Source organism: Ceratotherium simum, chromosome 10 (assembly GCF_057802395.1).
Source record: "Ceratotherium simum simum isolate JZ-2026a chromosome 10, ASM5780239v1, whole genome shotgun sequence".
NCBI lineage: Eukaryota > Metazoa > Chordata > Mammalia > Perissodactyla > Rhinocerotidae > Ceratotherium > Ceratotherium simum.
Genome location: NC_141909.1, coordinates 58237250 through 58249454, shown reverse-complemented (window position 1 = coordinate 58249454; position 12205 = coordinate 58237250). Strand labels below are relative to the sequence as shown.

General features: G+C 38.4%; 1 protein-coding gene across 4 annotated transcripts in view; it reads right to left on the bottom strand.

The window, feature by feature from the left end:
* LRCH1 (leucine rich repeats and calponin homology domain containing 1) overlaps positions 1–12205 on the bottom strand; it is a 198001-nt gene that overhangs the window by 44846 nt on the left and 140950 nt on the right. For 3 of the 4 annotated variants that reach the window (XM_004433649.3, XM_004433650.3, XM_004433651.3), the window contains exons 11-13: positions 10510–10596; positions 6207–6296; positions 6067–6103 (exon numbers count right to left, since the gene is read on the bottom strand). In XM_004433649.3, coding sequence (XP_004433706.1) covers positions 6067–6103; positions 6207–6296; positions 10510–10596 — 214 coding nt within the window. The remainder of the gene's footprint in view (positions 1–6066; positions 6104–6206; positions 6297–10509; positions 10597–12205) is intronic. The other variant, XM_087436055.1, reaches the window with a different exon arrangement.

Here is a 12205-nt window from a genome sequence, read left to right as displayed (position 1 = left end):
TTCACAGAAAAATATCTAAAGTATCACAGACACTAAGAAAAGGGATTTCCCAGAGCAAAGAGTTCAGCCCAAAGTTCCTATGAACATCAGCTTGCCTTGCTAGGTTACCAAGCTGCCTGCAGGCTCCTATCCCCATTTTAATTATGGGTTTTTAGAAATGGTCCAAGGCAGTAGTTTCCAAATATGCAGAATCTCATTGGGATTTTTTAATAAATACACATGCCTGGAACCCAAATTACCTGAGAAAATCTTATGCTGTCAATTCAACACCAGTTTGCTTTGGCAACTAATGGTTAAGAGAAAAATTTAAGAAATTTTTTTTACAGTAAAATGTGCAGGATTTATAAGAGGTCATGGAGGAAGGTCAAGATGACATCCTGGTTTCCAGTTGGAGTGGCTGGGTGGGTGGTGGCACCACTGAGTATCACCGAGAAAATGGGAGCCGTTCAAGAGGAAGTTGATAACTTCAGTTTAGCCATGTGGAGAATGACAAACTTATCTGCCAGGGAGATGAAATCTGAATACTGGAGATGGGGGAGGCATTTGGGACACGAGCTAGAGATTGGAAAGTCATTATTATGTATGAGGTGCCTGAGTCCATGAGGGTGACCAGATTCTCCAGAGAGAGAGTATGGAATGATGAACCATGGCTGAGGGCAGAATCCTAGAAAACTAGTATGAAAGGGACACACAGAGACAAGGGACCCACAATGGGGAAAGTCTAGCTTATTTTACCCAGATCTGTCTTCTTTATCAACAACCCATTGGTAATCAAACCAACTGGTAATCAGCAACCCATTGATGCATCCTAATAAAAAATTTGGTGATAGCTAATATAAACATCTTCACATATACCACTAGATTAATATAGACTGAAGATGTCTGTCCCTATTCCTATTGTTGAGGAGTGCTATTAAAAAATATTCCCAACTCTGACAAATCCAAGGAAAAAACATATTTTTAGAATAAAATGTCATGAATTTCCCTAACCAATTAAATGGCTTTATCAGAACTGCTACCAAGTAACTTCAGGGTTGATTCTCTTTATACACAATTCTTTCCTCTAATTTTTCCTATTGTCTCCCCACACCCTCCCCCATTTGATATTATTTGTATATGAGAAGGTAGTTCGCAATTCTTCCGGAATGGATGCCAACGCGACCCAAACTTGATGTAGACAGTCACCGAAAGCATGTTTAAAACGAGATAGCATGACATGCTACCGATTACAAAACACTTCATCATCTTGGCCTCACCCATATAACGGGGCAACACCCTGTTCCTCAGTGTTTCTCTGCCCAGTTCACACACTGTGGCCATGGCCCTGCTGCCTTGCTTCAGAACAGCCTCCTGGGACCCATCCAAATCCAAACCACCCCCAAAATCCAGGTTTATTTCCCTTTCCTTAAATTCTCTATCCCTTCCCCAGTCTCCCAGAGCACCTAAAACACTCAGAATTATGGACTATCTCACATTCTTCTCTAAATTTTTTCAATAATTCTAATTCTTCTTTCTTCTCCAATTTTTGAAATGCCTTAAAAGTGAGGGCAACTCATATCCTTCATATCCTAGTCCTCAATACCAAAAACAAAGCTGAATCCAGCACAAGTACTCAATAAATACTGGATAATTGATTCAAGACTACGCTAAAGATATTTCTTCCTGAATGAGATGGAAGAGAAAATATGAAAATAACCAAACCATAAATGAAGATCGCATTTAAGATCTGCATAATCATCAGCACTGGACTTGCTAATCCACTGCTCTCTTTTCTTTTCCTCCTCCTCATGACTTCCTTTTCTACCAGAGCCAGCTATTCCCTCCTCCCTTTTTAAAATCATGGAGACGTGTCTGTCACAGACAGAGAGTTGCCCTAGAGAAGGAAGACAGTAAGAATTCCTTATACCAAATATGACTTCTCATTCAACCAAAAAAGAAAAAAAAACTTATATTAACACAAAACATTGTAAATCAGAGGTGGAGTGGAGGTATCTTTTTTTCTAGAGATGTCGTGTCTTCCTGGTACTCCTGAAATCATGGACACAGGTATATTCCTTTTTTAAACTCTACTAGAGTGCAAGTTCAAGGATGTTTTAAGCAGGGTGCTGAAACAAAGGCCCCAAGGATTGGATCTGACACATCCTGTGTTTATGTAACAGCAACACAATCTGCCAGTTCAAGCAGAAAATTCACTCCGGAGAAAAGTGTGCGGTCACTGGCATCAAGGCCCTCATAGCACTGAGCTCAGGGCCTTGTGCAGAACTGTAGCTCAGCACTCACTGGTTGACTGTCTGGCTGACTGATGGAATAGATAGCCTCATCATAAGAGGCTGAGGCAACCGGACTGATCAAATGATCAATACATTACACGAAACTCAAACTTCCTACTTTAGGATGACACTGGGTTTTTCCACATAATATGATGATTGCAAGTGTGGTAAGAGTACAGGAAAGTCCTGTGAAGCTCTATGAGCACGTGAAAAAGTGTCAGATGAGTTTCAACCTAGACGAGCATAAGAAACTGCATTTAGAAGAACATAATATACATTTTGCCTAAACGATGGAGTGTTTCAGCTATCAGTTAAGACCCAGGAGTCTCTACATTGAAGAAGTAGGACACTGAAATTCGCCTTACCAAAGCCTACTCTTTATCATCTCATTTTTTTCTTTCTTTTTCTTCCTTCCTCCCTTCCACAAACCCTCACTAAAGGCTCACTGTGTACTAGGTTCTGGGTTAGGTCCCACTTAGAGTGAAAACGCTAAAGTGTTTGTGCTGTGCAGTGGGAGAAAGACAAACAATAGGAGAAAAAAAGAGATCTACAAATAGAATAAAAAATCCACTTCCAAAATCTAGAATTGATTGCAGAGATATAGTTCAGCTTTGCTGATGGGAAAATGAGAGGAAGTTCCACATTAAAACAGTATTGGATTGAAAAAAAAAAAAGAGAGATTTTGCACATTCCTTCCAAAAGCATGCTTATTGCTTAATTAATGAAATTCTTAATGTCAGTAGCAATTCTTAACAGCCATTGGAATTGGCTAGTACATCACTGCATCAACAACAAACACCACCCAATGTATAGCTACTTGGATTAAAAGAGAGGATTACAACTAGACCAAGACAAAACTGTGAACTGGGATCAGTCTACATTTAGAATATACCCATCCCTGTTCTTTCCATACCCCATCCACATTCCTGGAAGCACTTTTCAAGCACACACAAGGGTTACACCCTCTCTGCCTTTGCCAAGACCTGTTCTTAAGAAAAGATTTGGTGTATTCAGGTCCCACTAAGGTTTGTAAGAACGACAAGACTTAATGTGTCACCTCTAGTCTACAGCATGGAGAAGTAATATGTTACAGCAGAAAAGCTGGCTATTTACCATGCAAGTGACCTGACCAGTCACCTAACCTTCTTGAGCTTCATGTCCTGCACCTGTAAATCCGGCATGATAACACCTACCTTTCACTAACATCTTATCTGGAATGTAAACTCCAAGAGGAAGGACTGTTGTTTTGGTCAGTGCCACTTCCCCAGCGTCCAGAATGGTGCTGACACATAGTAGGCACTCAGTGGATATTTGTTTAATGAATGAAATAATGATAACACATATAAAATACAAACACACAATCTGGCATATAGCAAGGCCTCTTCTTTTTTTTAAAAGTCAGGAATATTTGGTATTTTAACAGGAGACAAAACTATTGGAATGACCCTCCAACGGTACATCAGAGATGGAGCGGAGATATCTTTTTTCTGGAAGTTTTGTGTTTTCCTTGTACTCCTGAAATTATGCACACAGGTGGTCACCTATTTTACTAGAGTCAAAAGTGGGTCTGCAGCAGTCTTTTTTTTTTAAAGGGAAACTTGAAATTTATAATTTTATTTATTTATTTATTTATTTATTTTCACCCGAAGTCCCAGTAGATAGTTGTATGTCATAGCTTCACATCCTTCTAGTTGCTGTACATGGGACACGGCCTCAGCATGGTGGGAGAAGCGGTGCCTTGGTGCGCGCCTGGGACCCGAAAGCTGGCCGCCAGCAGCGGAGCACGCGCACTTAACCACTAAGCCACGGGGCCGGCCCTGCAGCAGTCTTAAAGTACCTCTTCACTGACTGCTTATTAGTTGCAAGGAAAAAATAGAACAGTAATTAAACAGTGGAGAAATCAGGTTACACCTCGATTGTGTGGTCACATTAATATCAGCAATGAGGCCCAGATGGACATAGCATGTCCCTAAATGTGATACCCTGAGAAGGACACATCATCATCTGTGCAGTATCCCAAACAAGAATGCAAAACCTCAATCGAATCGTGAGGGAATTTTGCCCTATAAAATAAGGGGCATTCCATTAAAAAAAAGATGAGGGCTATATTCTTCAAAATGTCAAGGTTATAAAAACCAAATAAAGGTTATGGAAATGTTCCAGGATAAAGGAAACTATAGATACCTGACAACTAAATGCAACATCTGCCGCTAGACTGGATCCTCCACCGGAGGGGAAAACAATGCTATGAAGGACACCATTCGATCAACCGAAATAGAATATAGATGGTAAATTAGATGAAAATATTTTAGCAATTACGTTTATGAAGTTGATAACTGAAATGTGGTTAAGTAAGATAAAATCCCTATTCTTAGAAAAGATACACAGAAATGTTGTTTAGGGATAAAGGACTACGATGTAAGAAACACCCTCAAATTTTCAGAAAAAGAAATATGTGTGCAAAGAAAGAGAGAAAGAGAGAACAAATGATGTTGCAAATGTGGTAAAATGTTAATAATAGGTAAATCTGGGTAAAAACTTATAATTTTTCATCACCTTTTATAGAATCTTGTAATTTTTTTGAACCTTTTATGAATTTAAAATTCTTTCCAAATAAGAAGCTCAATAAAAAAAGTGAGTCTGCCCAGAGTCAAAAGCAGCATGTTCCAAAAAGAGAGCTTGATGAAATGGGCCCGGGGATTCTTCAAATAAAAGGCTTCCTGATGTTCCACTGTTGGGAATTCGATGATGCCTCCACCAGGGAGGAGGTGGTACAGAGATTCTGTCTAAGGACCACACCAATAATGATTCATAGAGTAGTAGAGTAACAGTAACAGCTAACATTTAGGCTCCCTGGGTTAGGAGAAGGATTCCAATTTAAGGAAAATGAAGGTAAAGTTTAGAGAGGTTGTCCATTGTCGCCCATAGTTAGCAAGTCTTTGAGATGGGCCTGCAACGTAACATAATTCCAAGTCACTGCACTTAACAATGGAACCACTCTCTGAGAACATGACTTTTTCGATTACAGTTCTTTTTCCCTTATTTAACACAGAAACTTCACTAGTTAAGAGTATGAAACTGCTTTACTACAGTACATGTTCAGACACCTTAGGGGGCATAAATTGGTTGGTACTGAAATTAGCCATCCTAAGCCCATTTACTAAGAAGGGATGAAATAGGATAAAATCCATGTTTCACTCCCAAGTCACCAGCTCAACCCTCTCTCTATGACTGTTTCTTTGGGACCTTCCAGGCTCATCTGTAGTTTTATGTCAAAACTGCTTTAGACAGCCACCCAAATTTCACCCAGTGTAACTCCATCTTTACTCTGTCCCCAAATACCGTACCAGGTTCTCTTCGTTAGATTTTCTTAAACCTCCCAGGCATTTCCCAAATCATTTCTTCTTATCTTTCAAGTATTTTCTAGTTTATTTTCATCTGGCCAGTTCATAGGCTTCTTTTGTGGCTCTATTATCTGCATTGAACGGTCCTGCCTCCAGTTTCTGACAGAGCAGGTTCCCTCTGCCTCTTAGCTGTCATCGCCTGACTCAGCAAGACTATCTGACATAAAAATTTTAGAGAATTTAGTGGAAATAGCCAACTCTCATCTTTAATGGGAGGTGAAGTATGCTAGATAAGCAGGAAAACTAAAGAGGATAAAAGTACAAAAAAGATTGAAAAAGAGATCTTGAACAAATTGGAATACTGGTCTCACTAATGAATGTTCTATGCCCATGATTAAGCTTTATATAATATGGCGGGCCCTATTCTGTGGTTAATCCAAGAGAAGATTTACCTCACTCACCGGAGATGCTTCCAACTGTATTTGACCACTGCAGAAATGAAGAAATAAAAAAGATATAAAGTGGAATTTAAAGCATAAATATTTCAATGTAAAAAGAGAAAATATACTCAGTTATAAAAAGGTCAACATACTTTAGTGCAGAATCTTGTAATTCTAAGGCTTCTGCTGATTCCACAGGATAAAAGTTTACAACACTTCTCTGTGTAACATCTGTGCTTAATCTAAAGAGTAGGGAAAAAAATGTTAGCAAATTTATTAAACTTTTAATAAATCCTACTGCTTTTAGTCATATTTTGTTTAAAAATTTAATATATTAAAAAGTTATATTAATCATTAGGATTAAGTTATAAAAGGTTTATGGTAGAAATTCCAAACTACATGGCATTTTCCCACCATGTGCCAAATTTAATATAATTTTAATATAATTTTCCATCTGCTATTGGTATCGAAATCCAACTTATGTGAAATATAACAGTAATTTCTGATAAAGTCATAGTATTCATAAGTACCACACACTAAATTATATTCTAGAAGTTTATTAATTTACAGAAGCAAGTTGCCAAGGGTACTATATTATGGTATAGGTACCAAGGGCATTTGGTTTTAATAGGAAGATCTCTCTAATATACAGTAATACCTTCAGTTAAAAAAATAAGAATTCATAAGCAATCTGATGTGCATGTTTATTTTTGAAATTGTCTTATAGATAGTTTCTGAATTTCTGCAATTTTAAGTGTTCAACTTTTTTTTTAAGATCTATAAAACCAGGAATTTCTATAAGTCATATAAAAGTTACAAAGCCATCTTAAAAGGTAGGGATGAGTTCATACTATACATGCTTACTGAAAATGCTATCAAACCAACAAGCAGAAATCCTTATGAGAAGAAACCAAGATAAAGGCAAAACAGGATAGCAACCTGCAACTAGGTTTTTTTGATGTTAAAATTGAAAGGTAAACCTCTGAAATTTAATCCTATAATCAGTGGCTTAACTAAAACAAAAAAATCTGGATCTAAGAAATATGAGATAAAGGAAAAACCCAATGTGTATGTAAACTTTTTATTACTAATATTCAGTCCCAAGCAGCTAGAAATAAATGACCTTTTGATGTGCTCCCTCCTTATCACAAGTGAAAACAGGACTCTACCTGTGACACTGGCTCACGGAAACATTATAAAGTTAGAACTGTCATATTATAATTACTTCAGGATGAACAACAAAGATCTAAAGCAGCCAAAGCAGTGGATTATTTTAGGGAGGAAATGAAATCCATATAAAGTTTTACAACATAATATAATTTTATAATAGCACGTCATAAAGATGCAAATCAACTATCACTTAGAGGGTGCTCAGGGCTGTTTCTTCCACAATTTGGCACACACCCACCATTTCCACTCGCTCAACACCCTTGGCAACTCATTGCCTTAGACATTTCCAAGCTGGAGAGGAACGTCAAGATCCTCAGTTCATCCCACTTCTCATGAAGGATGACAAAACTGAGGCCCAGAGCAGGGAGCCACTCTCTCCAGGTCACCAGATCTTACTACCGGTCTCACATTCCCACACCACTGCTATTTCCACCAAACTAGGCTGTTCTGTTTTGCTTCGGGGCTCATATGTTAATCAATTAAGAATTTGTGAGAAAACTTTATTGGAAAAGTGATACAAATGTAAAAGGTAGAAGCATTAAAAAAATATAAAGTTTGAGCCCAATGAGGGCCTTTTCTCTGTCACGTCAAATCTTCCTTGCCCTTGGGAACCTCATCCTCTTATACAACTTCTGTTACTGCAGCACCTTGTGAAAATGACTTTCAAATCTAAGTCTCGAAGCCCCAGTACTAAATGTCTAGCAGCCGAATGGACACTGCCACATTGCCACCTTAGATTCTACTCAGCAGGTCCTAAACTGACCCCAACATCCTCTTTCTCAAACCTGTTGTCCCTCCTGGTTCCCCATCTCAGATAGAGATACTGGGGGCTCACGTCTAAAACATCTTGACCGTTCCCTCCCATCCTTCTCACCACCCACTTCAAACGATCACCAAAGAACTACAATAGTATCTACCACTGAGTATCTACAATATTTAAAATTTTAAATATTTAAAATATTTAAAAGTATAAAGAAAAATAGTAACTTAGAAAGACCTACAGAAAAACATCCTTCTTAATATATTTCCTTCTAGTTTTAATTTTTTCTAAACTTCTTACACAATTGGAACCTAATTATATAATTGGGATCAAATTTTATGCATTTTATATACTTTTTAAAGTTAACATTACATAATGAGCATTCTAAAATATATTGGAAACTTTAAAAAACATTTTATTGGCCACATTATTCCATCTTATTAATGACCAAAACATATTTAAGTATCTCCAAATTGTTAGATCATTTCCTCTTTTCCAAATATTTGCTATTAAAAACACCTTCCCCCTCACAATCTTTGTTCATATCTCTTCATCCCTTAGGATAAATTTTTAGAATTTGTTTGAAAAGTTTATACATTTTTTAGACTATGGCTACATACTACTAGGACGTCTTCTGGAATGGTTTTGCCAATTTACCTTCCCACTAAGATTTTATATATTATTTCAAATCCTCACAGTCCTAAAAGGTAAGTACTTGTAACCCATCTTAGAGGTGAAGAAACTGGGGTACAGAGAAGTCATATAACTTACCCAGATTAACTGGCATTGGAGCTGGGTTCAGAACCAGCGTCTGGCTGACTCAAAGTCTGCTCTTCACCAGCCACACTACTTCCCTATTCCTTGGGTGCACGTGTGCATGCACACAAACACATACACACCCCCTCAAACACACACACAAGCTCTCTTGTCTCTGTTTCCTACCCTCTCACTGACTGCTCTGCTTGAGGGTGTGAAACCCAGCTCTTTAAAGAACATGCTTTGATTAGGGACCTACTAATAAGCCAAGCTCTGAGCGGAACATTAAGGAGAATTAACACAAATAATCATATTTTACACCATCATCACCTCCCTCTAGATATAAAATAACGTCTCAGCTCCTCCACACAGCACTGGAAGTCGTCCCCTGCAGCACTCCAAACTGCCCCTTGGTGAGTCTCAGTCCTGGTTGCACATCAGCAGCACTGGCAGTAGTTTCATGGAAATGCCCAGAACCCCAGCCCCACAGGTAGTGTCAGGGTATCTCTGTTTCGAAAGTCCCAAAAGCGACACTAAAGAGCAGCCAGTGCCTGCGATGTTCCAAGCTGGCTCCATTCTTTTTGACATCCATGTCTTTGCAGAAACTTTTAATTCAATCCAGAATTTGTTTTCTCCTTGAAAACTGCCAATTATTAAATATCCCAACCTTCAGGAAGGCTGGCCCCGCTATCTCCCCTTTTCCATCTAGGGTCAGGCATTTGCTCTAATTTATCACTTTTTACCTCCACTTCAAGCACTGAAATCAATTACACTTACAAATAACTACTAAGGCAATCTACCTACCACAGTTTAAGGCAAGAGCTGTATCTTGTTCATCTTTATATCTCCCAAGGCACACATTCTAGATCCTCCCATGCTCTAAGCACTCAACTAATGTCTAATCGAAATGCTTTTCAAATCAATTGCTAAGGATTTTCAGCCATACTCAACCTGACCCATCATTATTCTTTCAGAGCCAGATAACATTGGTGGTCTACTCTCACTGGCACTCTGGGACTCACTAACCACCTTTTTCATCAATTCCCAGAATCTGGAGTGATTTCCATGTCATCTTCATCTTCATATTTAAATTCGCAAGACCCCTGAACAGTTTACCAGGGATAAGCTTTGGGTCTATTTCTCTAGTGATAAGCTAGTTATTACCTGATACTAGGTATACTGTCTTACTGAAAAATATTTTGTCTATGGGAAATCCATTACCCTTAGCTAAGAAACCAAAAAATATAACCACTGCATATACTGCCTATTATTAACAATGGCCAGTTAAATTAAAAAATTATCTTGTAACCTAAGTCTTTAGAAATATATTATTTAGTTAACATATACTTGGCACTATCAGAAATAAGTAAGGTAGTGCTTGATATACCAATTCTTTCCTTTTTGGAAAATATCCTTTATATTTCTATAAAACAGAGTTGTAAACTTGAAGCAATATAAAATATGCGCTTTTGCTGTATTTCTGTTTTCTAAGAATTATACCAAGAATTCTCATATGAATTTCATGAAGTGTGAATGAATTTCATTAAAGAGCAGAGAAAGGGGGAATTGATCTCAACCATTCCGGAAGTTTGACTCTTATTTATGGAACTTGGGAAAAGAGGCATTTAAAATGACTTTTCTCTGTTTGTTAGTGGTTAGACTGAGCCAAAACTGCGTGTCTAAGTATTTTTTAAAGTGAGATAATGTACTCAATAACTTGGTGTACGTTATTTACACATGAAACCTGAGCCAAGAGAAGACATGCATACCTGTTGGGATCTTGCAGCAAATCTACAGCTTCTCTCAGCTGTTCAATCATCGCTATATCCATGTCCTGGTCTTTGGATGAACTTATTCTGCAGCAAGAAACCAAACATGAGAATGAAAATGATCACTAGAGCATGAATATCATCTAGGTTCTTAAGAGTAAACTTATAAAAATCCATCTAACATATAAAAATGACTTGGACAAATTCAGCATTATAATGAAGACATGTCAGTACCCCATAGAGTAGGTTGCCAGAGCGTAGTGGAAAGAGCCAATGGGTGGGGGAAGCCCAGCTCACACGTCACAATGCCTATGGGTTTCCATCTGTTTATCTGTAAAATCAGGGCAAGAGACTAGCTGGGTGGCTTTCACACTGCGCTTTCCTGAGCCTAGGGGGGATCCACAGGGATGCTCAGCTAGGGCGAGTCTGCACTACTTCCAGACCTTCCAAACCCAGTTCAATCAGAATGGCTCAGTTTTATTGCTTTCACAGTATGGGACTTCAGTGGGGGACAGTGGTTCTCAGTTCAGGCTTTTTATGCAGCAAAATCATCTGTAGCCAGGCCTGATATTCCCAAGTAGATCTGACTGGGGCGTGGACATTTTATTAAGCTCTACAGATGATCCTGATCTATAGGCAGGGTTGAGAACAACAGATATAAGATTGAGAACGAGGTTTCCAAAGCTTTATATAGTTTAAACTCTTTCCCTATAAAATCTCCTTCCCTATTATTCTATGAGTCTATAATCAAGCTAGTCCTCCCTTGCATCACAGACATATATCCAGTGAATAGTTGGTAATACTGGACAACAATTTGAAAGGAACTTTGCAATGTTTTTAAAGGGCAAGAGAGATTTGATCATGATTACTCCTATCCACTGCAGAACATAAGCCAGTGTATTTCTGGAAGTGGAGAAACTTTTTAACAATACGGTAAATCCTCACTAAAGGGAAAAACCCCAGAAGGAATGATGGAAGGCCCAGGCTTGCAGGCCAGATCATGGAAAACAAAATCCTAGGAACCAAAAATCTACTCTATGCCACATGGTCCAAAGTCAATTCTCCTGCAAATGGTTCCATCGGCTGATAGATCACTCAGACCCTCCCCCATTAGGCTGGCAAAGTAAATCTTTATAGACGATAGTGTGGAAGCGATATCTATCTAGAGTGAGATTCTTGGGTTCAGTCCTTGGGGCAAGATAACCAATCTCTCTGTGCCTCAGTTTTGTCATCTGTGAAACAGGGGATAACAAAACAATTTACCTCATCAGATTGTTGTAAACATGAAATGAGTTACTATATGTGAAGTATTTAGAACAGCGCCTGTCATGTAGCATAAATGTTGGCTATTAAAATTATTAGACTTAGGACCAGAACATTAGAGATATACAGTTTTCTCAGATCTTAAACCTGAAGACTCTAGGTAAAGAAGGGGGACCAGGACTAATATCGCTTTAGGTTCCACTGTCAGCTTCTTCAGACAAATGGAAGAAAGCTAGAATCTCCAGCCTAGATATTCTATCTAATTCTCTGAATCACATTTCTACCCACACCCTCAAATCAGATAAAACTCAAGGAAGAGGTATGCCTTGCCTTATATTGCCCCAATACTGTGACAATAACCATCAGACAGAAGAAAATTTATAACTTCTTATCAATACCGTTGGGTAGGAATATCAGCTTTCCCGAAGAAAAG